This window comes from Caloenas nicobarica, chromosome 2 (assembly GCF_036013445.1).
Source record: "Caloenas nicobarica isolate bCalNic1 chromosome 2, bCalNic1.hap1, whole genome shotgun sequence".
Taxonomy (NCBI): Eukaryota; Metazoa; Chordata; class Aves; order Columbiformes; family Columbidae; genus Caloenas; species Caloenas nicobarica.
The window spans coordinates 63,518,279-63,544,218 of NC_088246.1; the positions used below are offsets into that span (position 1 = coordinate 63,518,279).

Sequence of the window (25,940 nt, forward strand, 5' to 3'; positions counted from 1 at the left end):
TAACTGCTAAGCACAGTTTTAGACAATATTTTTAATGTTCAGGTTTTTATATCTCTGGAATAAATACCTCAGGCAGTAACATATCTACTACTGACACAGAAAACTATGGAAAAGATTTGCTTCCCACAAGAAATTGCAACCCAGCTCACATCTCCTCCACTCTCCTTCTTTCTCTATAATTTTTAAAAGAGAAATTCTTCAGGTTACAAGTAAAATCAGGGCTTTTCTCACAAGTAAAAGACATGTTAGCATAGCTTTTAATTCTAGTTTCTCTGGCAATTATCTCGTATGGTTTAAAGACTTTTTTCTCCAGTACACTCGTGGCAAACACAGTTCTATCACAAAACCATGCACACACGTGAAAAAATCTTGAGTGTTTTTCTAAAGGCACACATCAAGAACAATCTGATTAATTTGCGAGATTAAATTAAACAGAAAAAATAAGCCAGGGATAAGAAAACTATGGTGGGATAATCTACGTAATTACTAAATTATTAACCACCATGTGTTCTGCCTGCTGCATGTTTTTGCCTTGATGAAAGCTGCATTAACAATATGCCAATTAATAATACTTATAGCATGTCAACATAATAAATGTAAAATACACAACAGGAAAAACTAAGCCTGTGTTGGTTTGACTGAAATCAAGTTAATTTACTTCATGCAGTTAGAAGTTCTTTTTCATAGCTAGCACAGTCGTTGTTTGGGATTGGCTGTTTGGGACCAGGGTGTTCTCTTCCTGGGAACAGGAAAAAAAAATAAATTGATAAAGAAACTCTCAAAATTCCTCCCTGGGTGAGGACAGTTCATCAGAAACCAAACTTGTCCATGGGTGTAAGTCAACTGAACTGCAAGGAACGCAATAGAGCAGCACCAAATTACACCACCAGCATGAAAATTATCTCCTGGTTTTTATAATTTAGATGGTATAAAGGCTAGCATAAGTCAGTCATTATATCAAAAAATTAGGTTTTTTCCCAGGTTCTGAAAGCTACTTCCTTCTGTTGTCTAAGAAAAGATTTACTGAGTTAAAAAATGTAGTGTCAAAGTCCAGTCCCTACAAATATTCCATGAAAGGCTTCTTGTCATTTTTGTATAATACATGTAATAACTACCAGCAGTAGGAAGATTAAATTAACTCCCTCTTTCTAACTCATTGCATGATGTGATGATATGACTGAAATTAAGTTGATTTTCTTCATGCAGTGTCAAGGTTTGATTGCAGGGCAACAATAAAACATAGCAGATGCTTTCTGTTAAGCCCCTCCCCTTTTCTTGCCCTCAGCTCCCCTCCCCCACCGCAAGGAAAGGCAATAGGAGGGCAAAGAGAGGCAAAGAGAGAGGACATGCAAGTTGGAAAGAATTAAAAATGTTTTACTAATGCTACTAATAAAATAGAGAAAATAATACAAAATATATGAAACCAATCTTGAATTCCCCAGCAAAGCTCAGCACTGCTCCAGCAGTTGCAGGGCAGGCACCCGAAAGTCCTGGGTTGGATTCCGCAGCAAACTGGAACCGGATTCAAGGGTGCAGGGTCTGTCACTAGGCCTCAGATTTGCAGGGACGGAAGGCAGGGTCCTTCCCAGATGTCAGCCATAGTCAAAGAATAGAAGGAGACCCTCATGATCTCCCACTTTTATATGGTGTTATGATGTGGATGGGATGGAATACTTAGTTGGTCTGTTTTAGTCACCTGTTCAGTTCGCTCCTCCTTGCTTACAGGATGTGCCTTCTTATCAGCGACCTTGCATACCATTGCTATGTCTACCAAAACATGTATCCAATTTCAGAAAAGTGCAGTTACTAAGAAGAACTTAGCTGAAAGGAAAATTCACTAAAGAGAAACTGGTCTTGTTTTTAACAAAACCAGGACACGCAGTTAGAAAATTTTCTTATCAGCAGCTAGCAGGGTCTTTTGTATTTAGTATGAGAACACTGTGATAACATGCTAGGTTTCCCATGTTTTGCCTGAGAAGAGCTAATTTATTTATCTCAGTAGTTTTCCAGCGTTTGGGATTTGGTATGAAGGGAATGTAAGAACTTGTTGATGTCGTAACTGTTGTCAGGGAAATCAAGGACAACTTCAGCCATCTAGCTCCAGGTGAAAGTGGGTTGGAGGGGGCCACAGGCAGGACAGCACTTAGACTGATATCCAGATTGATCAGGGAAATATTCTATACCACTAGCATCATGGTCCTTATACAATTGGAGTCAGCTTTTCCAACTGGTTAGTTCCATTTCCATTCAGTTCTGTTTGGGAGTTCTGTTCTGTTCTTTTCATTAGTTTGGTTAATTTCATTAGTTTGGCCTTCTGCTGTTCTGTCATAGAATCATAGAACCATAGAATGTCCTGAGTTGGAAAGGACCCACAAGGATCAACAAGTCCAACTCCTGTCACTGCATAGGACAGCCCCTAAATTCACACCATATGTTGTCTAGTCTCTTCTTGAATAGTGACAGGCTTGGGTCAATGACTACCTCCCTGGGGAGCCTGGTCCAGTGCTCCATCACCCTCTGGGTGAAGAACCTTTTCCTAATGTCCAAACTAAATCTCCCTTGACACATCTTCCTGCCATTCCCTCAAGTTCTGTCACTGGTTGCCAGAGAGAAGAGATCAGTGCCCACCCCTCCTCCCTTTGTGAGGAAGCTGTAGCCACCATGAGGTCTCCCCTCAGTCTCCTCCAGCCTGAACAAACCAAGTGACTTTAGCCGCTCCTCATATGGCTTCCCCTCCAAACTCTTCACCAACTTTGTAGCCTTCTTCTGGAGACTCTCCAGTAGCTTTATATCCTTTTGATCCTGTGGTGCTCAGAACTGCACACAGTGATCCTGGTAAGGCCACACCAGTGCAGAGCAGAGCGGGACAATCACCTCCCTCGCCCAGCTGGCCATGCTGGGCTTGATGCACTCCAGGACACAGTTGGCCCTCTTGGCTGCCAGGGCACACTGTTGGCTCATGTTCAACTTGCTGTTGACCAGAACCCCCAGATCCCTCTCCATGGAGCTGCTCTCCAGCATCTCGTTCCCCAGTCTGTATGTACAGCCAGGGTTGCCATGTCCCAGGTGCAAAATCCAGCACTTGCCCTTGTTAAACTTCAAGCGGTTGATGATTGCCCAGTTTTCCAATTTGTCCAGATCCCTCTGCAGGGACTCTCTGTCCCCAAGAGTGTCAACAGCTCCTCCCAATTTTGTGCCATTGGCAAACTTACTTAGTATTCCCTCAAGTCCTGTGTCCAAGACATTTATGAAGGCATTGAAGAGTACAGGACCTAAGATGAATCCCTGCAGAACGGTTGGCCTCTGAGTCTTTCTGCCTTTTGCCTTTTTTGCTCTCTCCCCAGGAGCAGCTTTTTGGGACCAGGGTGTTCTCCTTCCCAGGATTGGTTGCTCAGCATGGACAGAGTTAGTGAGGAATTGAACAGAGTATCACTTATTATATATATTATTAGTAGTAGTATATTATTAGTTTTTGTTGTTGTCATCTTAAACTCTTTATATTTCAGCCTACAAGTTTCTCCCTTCCCTTTCAATTCTCTCTCCTACTTGGGGTGGTGGGGTGGGAGTGAAGAAGTGGCTATCGTGGCCTTGATTACTACTGGGATTAAACCTCGACACATGAGAAAGTTTTCTGATTTAATTTAACAATGAGAAAATTGTGAATAATCATCCCCATTATTTCACTGACAGGATTGCTATAATATAGTACAAACCAAGTACATGAAACTTTGCAGATGCACAGAAGCTGCAGGGTTTTTTTGGTGGGAGGAGAGTAGAGGTGAGAGTGGATCTCAAAGTATGGACATTTTGACATAAAGCTGGAGAAAGACACCAGCAGAACAGATTTATTTCCATATCTATGAGATTTACTCCTTTGATATTATAGGAACAATTCTCCTATACCTTAGTAAATGAAATAAAACTCTAATACTTTCTTATTCTTGTGGAAACTCTTTACAAAAATGACATCACCATCTGGAAATATGTCTTCAGTCGAGTCTGAATGTGTGGTATACACTTCAAAAATTAGGGAAATTGCGTCAAAGATGATGTTAAACTTCCATGCTACACTATTTTAGGACCTTATTTGGCAAAACATTCAGCCTGACAATAAATTCATCCTTAACTTGAAGCGTTCCTTGACTCTCATTAAAAATCAGTGGACTTCCTAAGCATATATACTCGAACTGGGCTAGAAACCAGAATGCGTTGAAGTCCTTTGAAAAAGCAATACCCTATACATCCAAATCAACCACTTATATACTGTACAGGTGTTTTGAATTTGAGTACATAGCAAATCCACAGGGAGGGATTACCTCTCTCTACTTAAAGCCTACAGTGGTGGTGATCAGATGGAGCACCCTGTCTGTGTGTGATGAGATTTCCATGCCACCCGTGCAAATTAGCCAAATAGAAGCTCATTTGTCAGCTGGTCTAGTTGCGAGAAAGTGGTTTTGCGTAAAGTAAAAATCCAAATGAATAGGGTCTCTGCAGCCTCCTTTCTCCTCTCTGTAAATACATTCATCCCCTGTAACTCACAGGCCACGCAGAATGAAAGAAATAATTTTTTGTTAAAATACTGGCAACTGAAGCAACATATACCACACTTGAGGTGTGTAACTCATTCCCCCTCTAAGGGACCTATCTTCTATCTGCCTTCACTATTGTCTGTGCGGTTGTATTATAGTATTTAAGGGCCCATCTGATGCAAACTGCAATTTCTCTCATGGAAACTTGCAGATTTTCACCCACTGAGACTTCAGCCTTAAAGATCATGAACTTGCTAACAAGGGAAGTGTTCCAAGACTTGTAAAGGAAGCTTACTCACAGAAACTGTCTTGAAGGCACTCTCATCTGATAGATATAAAGTAAGTACAAAACCCCTTGCCTATCTCCCAGAGACAGACAATAAGGCAGACAGGAAAGGCTTACTGTAATCATAGAATCATAGAATACCAAGTTGGAAGGGAGCACAAGGTCCAATCTTTCTTGGCAAAACTACAGTCTAGACAAGATGGCCCAGTACTTTGTCCAGTTGAATCTTAAAAGTGTCCAATGTCGGGGAATACATGACTCTCGCCCTCTAAGAATCCAAAAACAATAGAGAAATTGCCTTTAACAACATGAGTTACAGAGGTAGGACACTTTGCTTTCCTATCCTCTGGCTGACTCAAGCATTGAATATGTAGCCAAATTTTTGGACAATGCTACCACCCCTGCCTGGAAGGCTGGAGCTCAGATGCCTACATTACATGAAGCAGACTAAAAAGATACAATTCTGAGAATTATTTCTGGAAAGGCTTGGAGTCAGCATGGTTCAGTGGTGGAGATTCAATGAACAGTAATTGTCTCCCTAATCTCTACTTGTTTACAGGAAAACATTCGAACTTCCCAAGTATGAGTTGTCTCCCAAAAAAGAAGCATCTTCAGACTAGAATGAAGCAAAGAGCATGTTGTATGTGCTCCACATTTCCTACTCATACATTACTGAATGCATCCCTCTCATCCAAAATGCCCTCTTGAATCTCTGACTCTATCAATCTCAATGACCTCTAGAGAGACAAGCTTTTTTAGGGATGTTGTGGTTTAATCCAAGCTAGCAATATAACCACGATAGCCGCTCACTCATGCCCCTCCTCACCCCTCAAATAGGGGAGAGAATCAAAAGGGAAGGGAGACACTTGGATTGAGATAAACAGGTTAATAAAATAACAAATACTAATACACTACTAGTAAATATATACATAAGACAGAAATAGAACGTAAAATAAAAGATACTCAATGCAATTCCTCATGAACTCCGTCCACACTGAGCAGCCAGTCCCAGGACACCGTACCTGGTCCCAACAGCCGATCACAGAAAGAGAAAAGAGGAAAACGGCAGAAATGTCCAGAGGCCTCTGCAAAACAGCAGGATGGCAAAAGGCCGAATTAATGAAAGTCCCAAACAGAACTCCGCCAAACAATTCTGGCTCTGACAAAGAGAGCAAAGAAGGTGAAGAAGAGAAAGAAAAAGACCAGAAGATCCCAACTCTCCTTAAATATGAAGCATGATGCTCATGGGATTGAATACTCTTATTGATCAGTCTGGATGTCAGTCAAGCTCTGCCCCCCTTCCTTGATGCCTCACACCTGTGGGCAGAGCACTCAAAACATCCTCCGCTCTCAGATCAGAGCAATTAAAAACTTGAACTTTGTCCCAGGATGATATCTTCTTGCTCTCAAACTAAGTCCAAATAATGACCCTGCTAGCTAAGAAAAAGAAAGGTTTCTAACTGCACAAAGAAAATTAACTCATTTTTAGTCAAACCAGCACAAGGGATCAGTACCACCTCCTGAAAAACAAGCACTTTATCAAGTCCCAGCTGCTGAGAAGAAGCCCAGCCTCAGAGCAGTGGAAAAACATTTGGTAACCATGAGTCTGCTTGATCTCGTTTGGCACTCTGGCCTGGGCCCAAAGCAAGTGCTCTGTGACTTTTTTGTCTATGAAAACTGCCATGAGGATTAATTTTGCTCTAGAGGAATGAAGTGCTCTCTATTCTGTTAATATTTTGTCTTGTGCTGAAGCCACACAGGCTCACAGACACCACAAATCAAATAGCTACCATTGGCCAGGTAGAAGTCAAGCCAAATCAAAACAAAACCCCATGCCAATGGCATGTCAAGGTTTGTGTCTTCATCAGAAATGTCAGTCTTTTCTGGAGATTCAAATGTCGGGACTGGAATTTGGAATTTATTTTCAGCTTCCAAAAGAAATGTGACCTATGAGACCTACAAAGATGCTTCCTGTGCCAGGGGGCAGACTACCTCCCTAAGCTAAATTACTGAAAGCTTCACAGAGCCATATCTTTCAGCTGGCATACACTGGCATAACGACTGGTTTCAAATAAATGAAGCTGTTTTATGCCAGCTGAGAGTTGGTCACTAAAAATCCACAGATACTTGTGAGCTGCTCAGAAGTCTAAGTCCCGTTTACAAATTATTCCATACTATTTCACAAAATTAGAGAGAATTTCTTGAGTTGCTAGTTTGCTTCTATGTTCTTTGAGGAGTGACAAATTCACTCAAGTGACAGTGGTAAGTAATTTTTTTCTGGCAATTACTAATATTGTCAGTTATTTTGAGTGAAACAAAGGCTAAGGTAGTTCCCAGTTTTTGCTGCAAATTGTACAAGTGCCAGCACATGACTGGACATCACTTAAAATGATTTAAGATCTGAGTGTGATTTAACTTTTGCTTATATAACATAAGACAACTTTTCCTGTCTGTTTTCATTTTTGGAAAAGACTCCCGACATTTAGTATCCCAGTTGCCATTTTTGGAAGTCTATCTGATCCTTGAATGCCAGAATAAATTAATTGGAGCTTCAGTTTGGCAACTTCCATAGTTGTATGACATGACAGTAAGCCATACAAGCTCACAGAATACAGTCTTTAAATCTGTTAAGTGTACAAAGAGTCAACTAATTAGCCAATGACTGAGTAAAAAAAGTGAGGAAGTCCAACATTCCTTTAGTAAATTGCAATAAATTGTGCTTCAGATTGTCATCAACAGTACATCACAAAGTGAGAGATTAATTAATGATTAATTAACTATGAGTTGAACACTTATGTCTTCCCACCTGAGGAAAGGAGAGCCAAACATTTATGACACCGGCCCATACACATTCACAGTTTGTTTCCCTGATTATTCACTGAGACATGCGTGCAAATAAAGATGTTCCTCAGTAGATACCTATGAAGCGAAGGCTAGAATTTAGATTTAAACCTCTATCAGAGAAGTCAAATGTACCGGAAATCCTTCATGCATTTACTCGCCACATATTGTACCCAGCTGTACAGTACAAAGATTCTTGTTTTACAGATGAAACACTGAAGCACGATGAGGCTTAAGTCCAGATCCTGTAAACTATTTAGCCACCTAATCTCAGTTGAGTTCAGCATCTCTCAGGGTCTGTGCCTAAGTGATTTGACCCAGGTCATTCATGATGCTTGCTCTAGAAACAATATTTCTTCGATAGCTTACAAAGTTTAAACAATTCCAGTCTTATATTTAGTCACTGGCATCCTGCCCATTGGAGAAATGTCATTTATGAGAGACTATTCAAAAACTCTCACCCTCGCACAAGTGTTAACTGAGGTTCACTGCTTGTTCCTGGGTTTGTTTTTCTTAGGACGGCAGAGTAATACGTTTTTCCACAGCTCTTTAGCACCCTCTATTGTTTTCTTTTTCTAATCAAAATGTCACTCTTCGAATTGCTGCTGCATTAAAAGGAAAAAAACCATATGTATGCAAAGTCTTTTTCTAAAGCAGCATAAAAATAACGATCAGTAATATAGTAATGTATAACCAGAAAGCAAGGAAAACAAGAGCAGGTTACAGGTAAGTTTCTATACCTATTCACTGACTCAAGCAAAAATGCTTTCTTGAAGGCAAAGAGATTTTTGCTACCCACTTCAGCAAAGAGTTGAGCCTACAACTGCAGAAGTTCTGTCTAATAAGACCGGGACAGTAGCTGCAGAATTTAAACTTCTAAATGTAAACGGGAAACCAAAATACACAGTATTACAGTATGAGAACTATAAACAATGTGAAATAGGTCCAAAGATCCATTCAGTTTTCTCAAATGCCAAACTTGTAGGACATAAGTCTGTTTTGGATGGTTACAAAAAGTGCCAAATGGATTAAGTTTGTCAGACAGTTATACAGCCATTGAATGGCTACACATTGTTATTATTATCTGCTACAATCTTCAATGGCAGGGGGAACCAGAAAACCCAACACACAAACCACACATTCAAAGCAAGATTTAACTTTGAATTCGACAAAGTCCATTTGCATGTGAAGAAATACAACTGATCCAAGGATATTCTAGAAATTCCTTAAATCTCTGAAGCTGCTCAAGAACATTTTTTATGGCTGCATGTTAATGCTTCTTTCAATTGAACTCACAAACTTGCCGTCACTCTCTGAATTAACTCTTATTACCTTTTAACTGAGGAATATAACCAAATATTAAAGTGACACATGTAAATAGTGTAGATCAAAAATGTAGAGCTTGATAAAGTTCCACGGAAGATATACAGAGTCAAAAATCAAATCCAAGAGTTATGAATGGCCCAACCTCTTTAACGGCTATTGTGACTCAGTGCAAAGATACAAAAATTGTTTGGGGACAGACAGAGTTCAATGTGGAGGTGAATTTAAAAGCAAGTCCATTTGAAAAATCAGGAGCAAGTCAAAAGCAATGTAACATATACCTAACTTCCTCCTGGGCTTTCTCAACAGGGCAGAAGACTTACCGGGGACTTGCTTGTGTAAGACTGCTCCACAGAATTGGCTCATGCCAGAACAAGATAGATGGGATTGGATGTGATGGATGAATAATACATTCTTGTCCCTGGGACAAATGGTGGAACAAGGTCAACATCTTGTCTAAATCACCTGGTTTGTATTTAGAATTCTCCCTTTGACATTTCAAGTTTGTCTTCTCTTGTTACCTAACCCTGACAGAATATTGGGTGTTCCAAATCAGAAGAAATTTCATTAAACAGAAGTACTGCTGAATCTCAGACTAGAGCAAATACTGCAGCAGCTGAACTCCAACTTTATTTAGCCAGGAGTGAAACAGAATCTGAAATGGTTGAGAAAATAATTTTCTGTCTTAACCTCACAGTATGAGAATGAAATAGCTGGTAAAGGAAGGTATTATTTTTCATTACTAACTTAGCAGTTGGTGGTTGGTTCAGGGAGTTCTATGCTCTCACCCTCTTCAGTGCTCCTCTAAGACATACTTTGAAAAAAAGGGATGAAAAGAATATAAGATAGCAGAGGTTGGTAGTGTATCAAAATGGACAGTTAACATTTACATGTAAAGATTTATTGAAAACCAAGGCCCTGCAATAGGAAATGAGTAAAGTGTCTGACACAAAATGGGTGGGGATATCTGAGGCAATATCTAATGGCAATAGTGAGGGATTTCCACCAATTTTCAAAAGATCAACAGACAGAAGAACATTACAAGCTTCTATAAAAACCTGTTTCTGTGCTCCATAAATAACTTCCAGTTTGAACTGCACCCAGAACAACTATTTTGATTGATGTTTCTGGACAATACTAGGATTTAAATATAGATCAATGCAAATCACACTACTCTGAAATTAATCCGAAGAATTACAGTCAACCCAGCCAGTCTACCGCAAAACAGAAGCAAAAGTAGCATAAGTTGAATATAAATTCAGCATTTCTCTTATTTGCCTCCTCTTTTTTGAATGTTAACTACATCTGCACTAGGTTTTCAAGCCCTTTGATTGCAAGAAATAAGTAGAGTCGTTAGAAGAAAAAAACATTAATATTTAACAACACTTTGTTGTGCTGGGATGGATCCTCCACTATCTTGTAACTTTCATTTTGTGAGAAGCACAGCTCTCATGACACCCATTTCATCCAAATAAAAAGGGATGGGGATAAAAGTAATAGTTCTTTTTAATTAATCCCTTGAAAACAAACATTGTGTAACCAGGCGATAACCTCATCAGAAAACATAAGAAGACTCTTCCATTGGGTGGGAAGCAGGTATGATGGAGGATGGGGTGCTATGCCATGACTGGGTGCTATCAGCCTGCCTGCCTGCCTTCGATTTGCAGCAAGATATCCCTGCCACCACATTACGTACCACTCTTCCAGTTTGGGGGCTGAGTAAGGTATGCCACATCTTCTCTATGCCAGAAGACAAGCTCCCTTCTGCAGGCCCAGGCATGAAAGTGTGGCTGTCAACTCTCCCTTGCACCCAAGCACTCTTCCAACACGTTTTCCTAATGCCAGGTCTGGCACATCCCAAGATTCATCAGCCAAGGTCTAACATGTCTCACTCTCTACTCACACAGAGGCATGAGTCCTACACTGAAAGCAGGCAAAAATACTACAACATAGTAAGAATCCCAGAATGGGATGAGCCTTCCACAGATGGGATCTGCACAGCATGCTGCACACTGGTCAGAGGCCTGGTTGAAGCTGCACAACCTACTGCTCCCAGCATCTGAGGGGATGGAAGATTATCTGTACTACCTTCTTTTTTTTTATAGTGTTATTTTTAATAAACAGTATTTTAAGTGATACTTTACAGTGTTCCAAGTGCCTTTTTTACTGGGATCACAACAAGCCAGTAGCTCCTGGTGCAAATCAGATGAAGAGGACAGGAGAGGTAGAATGCTATAAAAGAAGAACCTAGTGACACATTCCCGTAGAAAGAAGAACCAAATAATGCCAATGCAATGTAGGAACTTGTCAGTTTAAAATGACATAAAAAGCAAAAGCTTTGATTCAGCTGCAGAGGTGTTAATCTAACAGGTGTTGGATTAAAATTAAGGCATAAACTTCAAGTTTAAAAACTTCCAGTATAAAAAGTACACACATAACCTTGGTGTACTACATACTCATGTTCAAGAGCAACTATGCGAAGTATGCACCAGCAGAGAAAGAGGTCAGCAACATCACCTTCAGCAAAAGAGTAAAAAAATCTTCTATTGTATCCTGTTTAGCAAAATTTAGGTAGCACAGGCATACAAGAGGCTTCAATAAATACCTTGTGGTATAGAGGAGGGCTTTTCTCACTAAGAAGAGGGAAAAAATAACATCTATCTCAGTGGAAGGGAAAATAAGGCCTTTGTACACACATTTAAGCCACAAATCAGAGGAAGACCCTGGGAAGAGGATGAAAAAGCCCCTCAGAGGTGAACACAGTTCAGAGGGAATCCAAGGAGCTTGTGATGCAACTTTTCAGAGTAACAGAAGTTAGCATAGAGGTACAGCAGCTTTTCCTGTCCCTTATGGATCTTGCTCTTCAGCAGGAATTAAGGAATCTGCTAGGTTTTACAAGGCAGGGACAGGAACACCCAGAATCAGGTCCCCAGCTCCGAAGAAAGAAAAGTTAATCAGCTTGTAAGTTCAGGGGAGGAACTGGGAAAGCAGAGAGCAGCAGCTGTTGGTCAGGGGTGGCCAAGAAATCTCTTCACCAGATTTTCAGAATGCAAATTGTACTATTTGACCAACTATTCCAATCACACAGCTCTCCTAAACTAAAGACCTAAACTCAGTGATTTAGACTAGCAGATGTTAATCGTTTTTCTCCACATTCTTACCTTAAACCCTGCGTCTTTTTTCAGATAATAAAGACAATACACAGGAACATTATGCCTATGTTTCAAATTTTTCTAGCACACAAAACCAAAACAGTTTTAAGGCCACTTCTCTTGGCAAGACTGCTCCTAAACTTCTCTTTACAGCTGCATGGCAAATTGGTATTATTTTCCATCCTCAAAGAACAATTCCACATCAGGATTCCATATGCATCACCAGTCCAAAAATCTTCAATTCCAGATTACTCATCTGCTAAATGCCTGCCTTCTACTGCACTACTACTATTTTAACAGAAATACAAGGTCAGGAAGGTAGAAATCTCTCCTGAAGCATAACTCAGCAACAGTTCATCTCAAATGCAAATATCAAGATGATAACCAGATAATTTACGTCAAGTTTTCTGCTTTCAAGATTTTCTGCCATTGGAGGCAGAAATCTTGTCTAGCTGCCTGCCAATAACATAATATTGAGACCCAAGCCCATGGCTTGAGTGTTGTCTGATGTTCAGTGCTGCATGACCTCAAGACAATACAAAGCAGCAAATGCGTTCCTGACTGTAACACATGCTCATGTCACACCTCAAGTCGTTTTATTTTCTGACAACACAAAAACACTCAAACTGATAACCCAGAGGCTGAACATCCTACACATGCAAATAAATATTCCTAACAAAGAAGAGAAAGAAGTCAGTGACTTAATATACTCTTTAAGTTTTCAATATGCATGTTATTTATGCAAAAAAATGTGTTCACAAAATGACACCTAGAACATAGACCTGTGCCTGCACAGTTTTGAGAGCTGGTATCCCATTGACCAAATAAGGAAGAAGGTGATTGCTCTGGACAAAATATTAAGTAGAATTAGGCCAAACATATTACAGAATTTAGTCTTATCCCCTTGTTTAACCATATACGCCCTTCATCCAGTGTACTCTGTGGACACTAGGTGACAACTAAGCACAAATTATCTACTGTTGGAGGGAAATAAAGCAAGTTTTTTGAAGAACATGTGTATACCTGTGTGCATAAAGCAGGAGTAAACATGATGAGACAGGAGACCAGAGCTGGCACCAGAGAGCTCACTGAAGGAAGAGCCAGAACTAGCCAGATGCTCCCATTTACCTGCAGCCTTAAAGAACTTCCACAGACAGTTACAAGAAAGCAGTTGTATACAGTCACTTGCAAGCATTAATACTTTCAGAATACTACAATTAAAAATTAAAATAATTTCTATATATATTGTATGATAAACCATCACCAAATTCTGTTTTGATAAAATAAGGATGAAAGGATTGAAAATTGCAAATGTATATGGAAGAAGAGTGTCTGCTCCCTTAAGGGTATCTGATCAATGACCTTTAAATGCAAAAAAGGGATAAGAAGAAGGGGAGGAAACCATAAATAAGAACATAAAGGGACACAAAACTGATGGACAAATGATAAGAGAGGCAGTATATGTGGGAGTGTGAGAATGTTTATTCCAGCAAGGTTATCTAATTTACCACATCCTATATTGGGATGATAAGGAAAAGGAAGGAGACAACCACACAGATATAAAACCTGACCAGTTAGCGCTAACAAAGACAATAACCAGAAAAATAAAACAAAACCAAAACAAACAACCACCACACAAACCTGGTAATTCACATTAATTGTTTGGCTATCAAAAAACTCAAGGCTTTATTGTTTTTCATTGGGATAGAGTTAATTTTCCTCATAGTATCTCATGTGGTGCTATTTTCTGGATTTGTGACCAGAACAGTGTTAATAACACACTCATGTTTCAGTTATTGCTGAGTAGTGCTTACACAGCATCAAGGCCTTCTCTGTCACACTGTCCCACCAGCAAATAGGCTGGTCCTGCACAAGAAGCTGGGAGGAGACACAGCTGGGGCAGCTGACCCCAGCTGACCCAAGAGATATCCCATTTGTGCTTAGCCGAAGGAAAAGAAGGAAGAGGAGGTCATTTGGAGTTACAGAGTTTGTCTTCCCAAGTAAGCGTTATGCGTGATGAAACCCTGCAATTGGTTGCTACCTGTCAACCCATACCCAGCCAGTTGCCAAGCAGCTGTCCCTCAGCTAATGTTTCCCTAGTTTATATACTGAGCATGACCTCATATCATATGGAACATCCCTTTGGCCAGTTTGGGCCAGCTGTCCTGGTTGCCTCCTCTCTCAGCTTCTTGTGTGTCTCCAGCGTCCTCACTGAAAAGTCCTTGACTTGGTATAAACATTGCTTAGCAACAATCAAAATATCAGTGTATTATCAACATACTTCTCATTCTAAATCCAAAACACAGCACTACACCAGCTACTAGAAAGAAAATTAGCTCTATCCCAGCTGAAACCAGGACACCTGGAAATGGCTGCCAATGGGAAGTAATGAACGAATTCCATTTTGCTTTGCTTGCCTGTACAGCTTTTGCCTTACCTATTGAACTAGCTTTGTCTCAACTCACAAGTTTTCTCACTTTTACCCTTCCCATTCTCTCCCTCATCTCACTAGGGAGGCAGTGAGCAAGAAGCTCCCTGCTGGGGTCAACCCACAACACAGGCAAAATGATACTTGATAAACTGATAAAGCTGCAAACCTCAGGGACCAGCATGTTGGAGGGACTGGGTGGAAATATGCCAACTGATGAGGCAATGTTGAGGGCAAGAGGGAGCAGGGAGGAAAAAAGAAGGCAGAAAGGCATATAAAAGGGCAATACACTCGTGACTGCAGTCTGTTCGAAGTGCTTTCTTCACTATCTCTGCATAACCTCCCTCTCTATCCTGTGTGTCTGTGCTGCAAGGACTAGGTGCCAGCTACGGGATGGAACAGTATGAGTGGGATTGGTACCAGCTACTGGAGTTAGACCGGGGGTGTAGTTGCCACAAGTCAGCTACTGGAGGGAATGTGAGGGTCCCAGCCACCAGCCAGACACTGGGGCGGGAATGCTGTGTGTCCCAAAAATCAGCCACTGGGGGAGACTGGCATGAGTGAGGTAGGTGTGGGGCTTGGTGGCAGCAGCTGCAGCAGGACCACAGGTCACAGCCCACATGCCTGGTGCTGGCTGACAGGGGGACGTGTGTCTGTCTGTTCCCCAGACTGAGTGTGCATGAGGTCTGCACTTGCTGGTGTGGCAGTTGCACACACCCAGATGAGATCCGGAGCCTTCAACAGGACAGCTGGTGGCTCTTCAGCATCTTTTGTGCCTCACTGTGCCTGTCCTCAAGTACCACTTTGCTCAGTGCCAACAGCCACATTTCCCCACCCCAGGGCACAGCGACTCCTCATGTTCACTTCACCCTCCAGCTGGGGGAGCAGGAGGAGCAGGAACCCTCGGTCAACAGACAACGAGGTGTCCAGGTCCAGAGAAGCTTCTGGACCACACTCATAATGACCACAGCCGGATTCAACCAGGCTATAAAATGGGGCTGCCACTGAAGACCCCATTTGAGTGATCTCAGAGTAGCAGGACTGTGAACAGAGCCCCCCACTTAGATCAGGGACACCATCTAAGGAGGCTTCCTGGGACTGAGTGCCCTCACGTCCTCCTTGGTTAGTGATTTTCTTCTGGGTATATCCTTGAGTGAGCCCTTGCCCTCCCACCCTGGACAAGCAATTTTTTCTTCTGGGTACCGTTGAGAGAGAGAGGGATTTTTTTCATGAGTGCATACATGCTGCGGATCATTATTCTTGTGTGGTCGTATGGTAACAATATTCCCAACTGGTATAACAAACCTGCAGTTTATTAAATATTGCCAAGAATGCTGATTGATTTTGGATTACACTCCCCCTCCTCCCACCCCCACTTACATTGGTTTCTGTCATTTGCTTTCAGTTTTGGTTCTGAATTCAAGCGGGTTTAAGCTTATTATTCGCTTGGAGTCATTTTGGGGTGCCTTCGTGACAGCTGTCAACCTTAAAGCTGAACGAGCCAGTGAGTATGAGGGCCTTGGCCAGGGCTGATGTATTAGGCAGGCAAAGGGTCCCTCCTTATATCCAGAGGTACCCGTGAGTATGGGATGCCTGCAGGACAAGTGTGAATACTGCATGTTTGCTGGCGAGCACCAACCTGGATGACCCAGTGGTTCCACTACCCAAAGAGGGTAAGAGGGGCAGGATCTGGGCAGGTGCACTGGAGGGACATACAAATGTGTGTGTGCTTGGGAACCAAGAGAGAATTGTGCATGCGCCTGTATTAACAACCCACCTCTGCCAGATGAAGAGGAAGCAGATACGGCTGCCTGTGCTTGTTTTACATGGGTCCTGTATGTAGATGCAGTAGAAGGTATGGATGGCTTGTCTGTGGCAGTCTGTGACCAGACATGTCAGTATCCTCTGTGTGTGCTTCTAGGACACAAGCTCAGCCTCACTGCTGATTGGACTGCTGGTGGGAAAGCAGCAGGTACATCCCTTAGCACAGGACACACACATCCCTGGTACCCAGGTACGCGGGGCCGGGCTCCAGTAGCTGTGCAGGAGGTCCTAGGCCAGAGCTGCTGGAGGTGGTGGCCACTTCTAACATCTCATAGCAGAAATGTGCACTAGAAGAGTGTTGGAGAGAAGCTGCATGGTCTTACTATTTTGTAGTCCCACCAGTGGCTGGTAACTCTGCTTGGTCTTGGTGGCTTAAGCCAAAACAAAAATTTTCTGGCATAAAACAATTGGGTTTTCACGTGGAACCAGCTAGGGCTGTTAATGAGAAGTGTTTCTTCTCGTTGGTGTCAGTGAGCTGCAAGCGTGAGGTTGCTCTGGGAGTGAGGAAGAGCCAGGAGCAGAGGGTGGCCACAATGCAGGCTAGGCAGCACCCCTACAACTGGAGCACAGGCCCACAGAACTAAAACCAGGCAAGCAGAACCAGGTGGTGAGAGCAACAGCTCCCAGTTGAAGCTAATCCAGGAAACTCAAACATCATTTCAGCAATAGGGTTAGGCCCAGGCCCACCTACAACATATTTTAGGGGAGTACAGGATGCCACAGCCTGAGCTGAAATAGGATTTGCAGGTCCATAGACAGCAGGGGGGCAGGGGTCCCTGGTAAGGCTGCTTAGGGCCATTAAGGCCCAATATTGCCCTCAGGGCTCTGACAGCTGGATTCACAGATGACAGCAGGTTTAAAACTGAGTAAGTATTATTTTCCCTCTGATCAGCATGTATGTGTCAACTGGATGTCAGGGCTGAGCTGTATCTTCGTGCTGGGTTTAGGTAGGAAGGGTAAGAAAGCACTGGGGCTGGAGACTTCTCCTCTGCTGGTCCATCTAGCCTCCCTGTCTCCAGAATATGAAATGGACATCTCACTGCATACTCCTGACCTGTACCAGCATTACTCTCACTTTTATTTATTTTTTTATATAAAAATAAAACAAAACACATTTTCTTGCAATTATAATTTCTGATTTCTTTTTTAAAGTAGCAATCATAGAGCTCACATAGCTGTGAGACCGTTATTACTAGTTCTTAGGCTATACCAGAAAATCCATTTCCATCAGGCTAGACAGAACACATTTTTCAAAGGAGAAAATGCAAAGATTTCAAAGCTATTTTCATCAGATTTTTGGGTAATTACAGCTAGCCATGAAAAGTAACAGGATTTGGAAGATGCTTTCTGGTTAGTCTGATAAAAATGGTGAATGAAGGCAAAGAAGCATAACATTCCCTGGCCACTGTCTCTTTCAGCCTTCTCTTGACCATTTTACATCTGCAAGAACAGAAAAATTAATTGTCCCCTTAACCTCAATATGCCCCTTGAAAAAAAAAAAAACCAAACAAAAACCAAAAACCAAACAAAACATAAAAACCAACCACCAACACTTCTGACCATGACAAGTGTTACTGTCTAGCAGAAACTCCCAGTTCCCTTTGGCAGCAAAGACTCACTGTTTCTAGAACAGTAAGTTTCACAAGATATTCAAAACCTGTGGAACACCAAAAGCTACATGCAACATGGCTGGATAACAAATACAATCACACATGGAATAAGGAGGAAAAGATCTCAGGAGACAAGCAGGGGCAATACTGCTGTCAAGGTCAGACTCAGTCATCCTCTTGGCTGCTCAGCAGCAGAGCTTAGATGCAATCTCACAGTGTCTGACACCATGACGACACAGATTGTACGATGCTTTCCATCTGGAAAGGGGAAAAATGTGATCCACAGATAACTTGCCCTTCATTTCACACCAATTACTGTTTTCACACGTCCTCATATGATATTCTGTACACAGATAGAGACCTTCACCGCCCACATTAACAAGGGAATTCAGACTGTTTCTCTCATCCTCTCAAGCCAAGAGCTAAACATATTTGTTCAAGCACTAACAGAACAACATAGGTATGTTAGAGCAAGTCAGATCAAAAGATCCAACCAGGTACACACACATGCTTCTGTTAGCATCTGTTATGACCTGTTACATGCTGGCAGCCACAGGAAACTCCTCTGCCTCAGACACATTTGCGCTGCACAACATGCAGCAGCATCAAGTCCATATACATCACAGAAGCCAATCCAGTACCACTTCAGGAGGGCTGTGCTGGCAAATACCAATCTGTCAACCCTCCCGAGGGCTCTCCTGTTCCACAGAGGTGTGACAGCTTGCTTGGAGATCCTTTAACTTGGAGCTGCACACACCCACCAGCAGCTCCAGAGGTCAATTCTACTTTTATGTTTGTCAACAAGAAAAAAAATATTATGTTGACCTCCTCACAGCTCAAAGCATCACAAAAGCACATATAAAATTCAGTTTTGCTCTCCATAACACTCGGATATGCCAGCTCCCCACAGTTGTGTTTTTCATAACATATAACTCTTCACAAAAATGGCCTTCTGCATGAGGAAATATTTCACATAATTTCATAAATGTTGAAATAGTGTCCATCTGATACCTACATCTAACAGCATATCACATGAGAGTACTCCAGCAACTCATGAGAGTTTTCAGACTTTGTGGAAAAGGCCTCAGGTTCGAAAATGACCAAGATTCCAAAACATTCAGGCAAGTGCTGGAATAAAATACTGAAGCGAAACATCCTCATGGAGCAAGATGAAGTGGACAATTCTTTTACTTACAATATCTGTAAAGAGAAAAACAAACAAATCAAACAAAAAAACAGTTCAAAATTACATCTACAGAATGCCACTGTAAGAATACCACTTCTGACAGGAAGACTAGACATATCATCTGGTAATATTTAAGTTCTTGAGGGTCTACGAAGCATTACTAAAGAGTCTATGAAAGCTGATACCAAAAAGGAAATACATAATGTATAGGCCTATAACGCTATATTCATTATTTAAATCTTCCTTGGGAAATTCTTAGCATCTGCACTAAACTATAACACACATGTTCTTGGGAAAAGCATACAGTTATGAAAATAGGATATAAATGCCTGCATAGGCTTCTGCTAGAAACAACATATTGTTTCTATTGTTAGAAACACTAGCTGCACAAAAAGCATTTTGGTGCATGATTAGTCTGTCTGAGTATTCGACTTGATACTTATAAAGGGCCTGGCTTAATATTTTTTTAGCTCTTTCTTTTTTTTAATTCCTCAAACACCTAAGGCCTGAAGCTTACTGCCTAAAAATAGAAATATTAAAACTCCTCAGGTATAGTAAAAATAGTCAAGTTTCAAACAGACAAAACAGAAGATACGCTCTTCTTCTGAGACTACAGGTATGGTAAACACCCCTCCTTAACTGGAGTTTGTAAGCAGAGCTGATGGACTTACTGCACATTGCTTTTGTGGGATTGACCTGCTGTCCAGCAAGCAACTGCTGCAGTTTCTTGATGTCTATGCGTGCCTCAGCCATGCTTTCCAGATCTCTGTCTTGAGCAGAACTTTGACATCCATCCTCTGATGCTAAAAGCATGAGAACAAACCAGCCAAAATATCAGGAGTTTCAACACCTATAAGGACACAGCTGATAATCCCTGAACAGCTAGTACTCATATGGGTTGTTTTTCAGAAAAAGCAGTGCAAGGAAGAGAAAGCCCCTTTTTCCTACAAACTTGTCAAGGATACTGGAAGAGATTGCTCCCACAAACAAAACAGGCATTGGCCACTTTTCTTTTTAAGGTTCCATTTGAAAATTTCAAAGTACTTGATGCTATTTTGTAAGGATTAACAGAAGGTAAGTACTGTTATCAGCATCACACTTAAGTATACTTGAGATCAGACAGACACAAGAAGCAACACAGGTAAGCTTACCCCAAGCAGGATTTCCCAAGTCTTTAAAATGTGTTGTTACAGATACTAAGTCAGTTTCTATTTTCAAGTTCATTTCTCCACTCAAGTTTGCTTCAATCACCTGCAATACAATCAATCTCAATTTCAGGCAAACCACTTTTGCACTGTAGAATACAGAAGAATAAAGTGCAGCATTGTTAGAATACAAGCTTCCAGAAGCACTTCAGTGTCTTCACAGCTCAACTGTATTTTTTGAACATGGTTTGAACATTTGAATGTTCAGCTACAAAATGCATTTCTCATCATTCCTGTGTGAATTATCCTAGACCAACCTCCCTGGTAGAATGGAAAGAAAGAAATTCAATTGCTCTCCAGTACTTTTAGAACAGGTACTGGCTTTGGGAAGTCCATGTGCTGCAGAAAGGGCTTTAGAAATAAGAGACTGAAGCTGGAGAAATGCAAGATTTCCTGCATTTCTACCCAGCTTTTCAACAAACAGAAAGGCACCTACAGAGTCCACATTGACACACGCAGAAAACGGGATGCACGAATTGCTGACCTGCAGTTGCAGTGTTGCTTTCCAAGACTCAAAACCAGACAACAGCTGCATCAGAACAGTAACTCCAAGCAGGATTTTGAACTGCTAGAAATCTTGGGAAAGTGTTGAAAGCTTTCAAATTCCATCCCGACAAAGCGTCTAACCAGGAGACTATATACAATATAACACAAACACTGAGCAGATCAAAGGATACCTAAAGCACATCTAAGCACATTTCTGTGATTAGAAGAATTCTCAATAATTTTAAGAGGCTCATATCACAACCAGAATACCCTATAGAATGTGAGATGCCCACAGATGAATGCTCACAAACAATGGCCAAGTACTGTTTGAAAGAACTTCAAAGCCCCTTTTGTAGCACTGATCTTGACCAGTGTTACTACCAGGATGCATCTAGTACAAATATTTAATTGTGACACTTGATGTTTTTGTTCTTTAATAACAGGAAATCTTTTAGAGGATGCATGTAGTCTGCCTCCTCCCTTAGAGCTATCAAAGCTGTTTCACAGAGATTTATTTTCCTGCTTTGGAGCAGGAGGTAAGGAACTTAGGAAGGGGGGTATGCCCAGCGCTGATAGGCTTGCTACCTCTTCTGAGAGTTGGTGAACACCAAAGTTGAATCCCATCGTACGGCTCTCTTGTGTGAGAAGAGATCCTCAACTGTGGAAATAGGGCAGTTATACACTGTGCTTAGTTGTGTGTAAGCACTTCCACTGAAGATATGGGGGAAGGAAGGAGAGAGAAAAAATAAAACCCCCAAAAGACTGACAAAGGAGAAGAGCTTGAAGTGATTATGCTTGTATTTGCAGGATGGCTGCCATTTGCAAAACTGCCAGAAACCCTGGGTAATCTCTCAACTCTTCTAAGCCTTGGAAGACCGACACTATCCCAGTTTCAGAATTCTCAGGTTACAGAAAATTTCCCATTTATCAAAATTGGTATGAATAGCCCTCAAACCAAACTATTCCAAAGTTCAATGCTTACTTAATAACGTTCATGTCAGTCAATTCTGGTGACTGTGAGCAAGGAAAACCTTAAAAAAACCCAAACAAACCCCTTTTCTGGCCAACTGCAGAGGGCTTCTTTCAATGGAAGGCCCACCAGCACTCCAGAAACCCAGGGTGGACTGGAAACCCGCCTTGTCAGAGTCTAAAGCACAGGCTGACATCCAGCAGCTACTAGTAGGATTTCCTTTAAATCCTACCTCGGGCTTACCTAAAGTTCATTCACACAAATGCCTAACACGAGACTCACTTAACAGGCACTACTTTAACTAAATCACCTGGAAAGTCTCCAGCTTCCTGAAGGACTGCAATTTCATACCTGCTATAAAGAGTGGCTTGTAGCAACACAATGCGATGTTCTTCCAAGTATTCAGTATAAAGAGCACCACTTTCTGAGAAGCCCAGAACGAGCTCTTCAGTGTAAATCCTAAAATGAACCCATCATTCTCTTCAGCCCTTACACAGTCTTCAGGTGCTTTTAGTTCAATGACTGACGCATCCCAAAATAAGAGATAACACAGAGGGACCAATTAGGGCAGCAGGGAAACATGCTATGTCCAAGATAAAATAAGGTCCGTGGGACGCATGCCTGAAGTGCCTTAACTTACAATGGAATTGCTGAGATTCTTCATTCTCTCCACAATACTCTTCATTGTTTTCAGCACTGGCAGGTAAATACTGACCTAGAAAGACATAAGAACTGCATTTGCACAAATATTTCATGTGTGACTGGAATCTGATGCATTTATTTATCCCTTCAATTCTTAGTTTGGACTCAGTTATCTCTTGAATGCAGGGAGTAAAATATTTAACTGAAATCGGCAAATGACTCAGGGACAGAGGAACTCTTTCCCATTACATCAACAGGCCACCACTCTAGCAACTGTTTCAGACTTACTATACCAAGTCTGTGCTCAAAATAAAGAGAGGTTTTTGCAGATCAGATTCTCACATGAACCCACATCTGTGTAACTGAACAGTTAATAGTTACTATATCCAAAAAGGAAAGAACATGATTCCCATAGTACTATAATCACCTCTGGAATTGCATCAGTGTAAATCTGAAATAACAGAACAAAACACATCAAGTTTCTACTGTGTCATTTGTCTTCAGAATTTAAATACTCTTAGCTATAGGGATAACAGACATCCATAACCTTAAATGTGAGTACATTTGCACAAAGACCTTTCCTTGAAATTCTGCTAAAAGTCAAAAAGTAAACAGAGAGGATAATAAAAACCAGGAGGAAACATATATATATCTGTATATATATAAATCCGCCAGGTGGGCTATGAATTTCAGAAGGAACAGATTATTTGGGCCACTTGGCACCTAAACAGCTGAAAGTCTAAACTTGTGTGGATTGGAGTTGCTCCTGCCTAAAGCCATGCTAGTCCTTTGCTCCTCCCTTCTTCCACCCTGAATATCACAGCAACAACTGCTAACCACCTGCTCAGCTTTTACAGGTTCTGGACTCTCTTGTCAAGATGCAAACTGTGCCCCATTCCTCTCCAAAACTCTAGTCTCCAGCCTCCCTTCTTTCCTTTCACCTCATCTCTAAAACCCACTAATACTATCCTTTGCAACAACAGCATCCCACTTGCAACCTCCCCTTTCTGTAGGGAAAATAAAAACAGAGGCTTACATCAAAGTCTGGCACACTGGGCTCTCTGAAGTCATTCCATAATCTTCTGGGAATAATCCCCACAGGAATGTCATGTGTCACAATCCTACTGCTGCTTGATAAGGATGGCTTAAGGGAGAGAGAAGATGCTCTTGCAGTTAAAAACAGGACTTAAATTCTAATTTTTCAAACCCACTCTGGAAAATACTGAGTGCTTCAAACACTCAGTTCCAGTTTTCCATTTGTTCCTATTAGTTCACTATTAAGCGGACTTCCCTTTTGAATAATAAAGAGCTTGTGAGGTATCAGTCATTAGTACCTATAAGCTATTCTTTATTGCTGAAGAAGTGAATCAGTAAAGAGGTGTTAACAATAATTCAGAAGGCAATAGTTTCAAACGGAATGGCAGGACAATCAAAAGCAAAACAAAGAGTCAAACACTACACTGAAACTTCCTACACCTAATGGCTTCAATGAGAAGGCAATAATCCACAGAAGATGTAGAGAATGAGGGAAGGAAGAGAAGTAAACATTAGAAAAAGGTGTTTCAATAATGTAGCTTACATTCTTCCTCCACCTCTTCATTGCCTTTTGGAAAATACAAAGCTCGGTCTGTGTGCTAGGAGCCATGATGACAGGAAAGGCCAGTGAAAAGGAAAATGGCATGATTTTTCTTTATTTAGTTTTCTAGAATTGCACCAAAGACTACTAAAGCTTCTATTTGATCCTAGGCAAAGCACTTCATTTGTAAGAGTGTTTTCTTAATAATGAAGATAAAAGCAGGGTTGCACTTACTAGCTCCACAGCAACTCTGAGACAGGGACAGTGTTTGTTAGTCAACTTGATCTTCACTGCCTTAGCACTCTGGGCAGTTTTTAATGCTCTCGACAGGTTTTCTGGCACCAACTCTAAATAGATTTCATTGTGCTCTGCAGCTACTCCTTCCATCTGAAATTCATCGAAGAAGTTCCCCTACGATTTTTGAAAGTTGGGAAATAAAATCAAGCAAATGAAAACAAAAGAAAGACAGAGGTGCAAGTTTCACCTATCAGACTTAAGCTAGGAACTGCATGTGTGCAACAGGAAGCTTTCCTCTGCCTGGCACCTACCTGCAGGAATCAAGACAGGCTGCATAAGCATGAAGGCCCACTGCTTCAGGCTAAACCTTTTAATTTCAGATCCTCCCCTAACACCTATCAGTCCCCAAAACAAGGGGTATGAGTTATGCTTTCCTGTTTCCAGTTTTGGGCAAGCCTTTGTGGGGGAGCACACACTGAAGCTTTACACTGAAGTGACAACCAAAGTAAAGGGGATGTCTAGCCAGAAACAACAGGCCTGTGCAACTAAAAGACAGTCCTGCAAAACAGAGTGCCTTCAGTGGCCAGACAGGCTGTGAGAGACTTGGCACATGTCAGGTGAGTGCTCCGTATACCAGAAATGCCTCATACACCAGACCCAACTGCATTCTCTGGTTTCAACGACATGTGGTTATTGAATTTCCCCAGGCTTACCTGGCACAGCTCACACCACATACTGACACCTCCATTTGCTACTTTATCGGAGAGGATGAAATAAAGCTTGCTGACAGTAAGGCGCAGGGTGCAGGTCTTCGCTAACTTGGCGATTGTGTTGATTACACCTGAGGGAGGGAGAGGACCTTACAGCAGGAGCTGCTTCACACACCTCATCCCAGGGGGACAGGAGAGAAACATTCTGTCTCCAAAAACGCAGCTCGTGCTGCTGTGGAAACTCCCAAACACCTCGGGACAAAGAAAAGCGCCTCACGCTGCCTCCCCCGGGAAAGGCCTCTAGGCCCGAGGCCTGGGCCTCACGACGCCCGCCACGGGCCGGGGCCACCGGCGCGCACAGCCCTTTCTCTTCCCCCCGGGAAAGGGGGCCCCGGCCGATCGCCGAAGCACAGCCGTCCTCCGGCCCGGCCTCTCCCGCCCTGGCAAACTCACGGCTGAAGTGGTTGAGGCAGGCGAGATCCACGATCTTAGCCCGAAATCGCATGGCGGCGCCCGCCCTCCTCCGCAGCGCAGCCCGCCACCAGTGGCACGGCCGAGGGCAGGCCCGGGCAGGAGTCAATCAGGGAAAGACCGGCCTTTGGCCGCAGGGCTCCGCGCAGGGAGGAGTCATTGCAGCCGCCCTCCGCTGCGCGGGGGCGGGAGCCGCGGCAGGGGCGGGCCCGGCGGCGGATACGGCTCTTGCGGCCCGGCGGTGGCGGCGGCGGCGGGGCTGGGCTGGGCTGATCCCCTGTCGCAGCACTGGCGGTCCCCGGAGAGACGGCCGAAGTGGTCGTCTCAGAGCAAAACCTCTTGGCACCCCTAGGACATATGTACAAATCCAAACATCTGCATGGGCACCGCCCTGATGTCTCGGGGCAATTGTCTTCTTCAAGTCCAAGGGGCCCGTTGCAGCAGCAGCCACCAGCCGCTGGCAG

At 42.3% G+C, this 25,940-nt stretch overlaps 1 protein-coding gene across 1 annotated transcript; it reads right to left on the minus strand.

The window, feature by feature from the left end:
* Positions 1-17,014: 17,014 nt before the first annotated feature.
* HUS1 (HUS1 checkpoint clamp component) lies at positions 17,015-25,661 on the minus strand. Its single transcript, XM_065628521.1, has 8 exons — positions 25,459-25,661; positions 25,009-25,136; positions 24,293-24,469; positions 23,519-23,626; positions 22,481-22,555; positions 20,331-20,430; positions 19,851-19,982; positions 17,015-19,193 (listed from the first exon to the last, which is right to left on the minus strand). Exons 1-8 carry the CDS (start codon positions 25,508-25,510, stop codon positions 19,111-19,113), a joined length of 855 nt encoding a protein of 284 aa, XP_065484593.1. The 5' UTR covers positions 25,511-25,661; the 3' UTR covers positions 17,015-19,110.
* Positions 25,662-25,940: the final 279 nt, after the last annotated feature.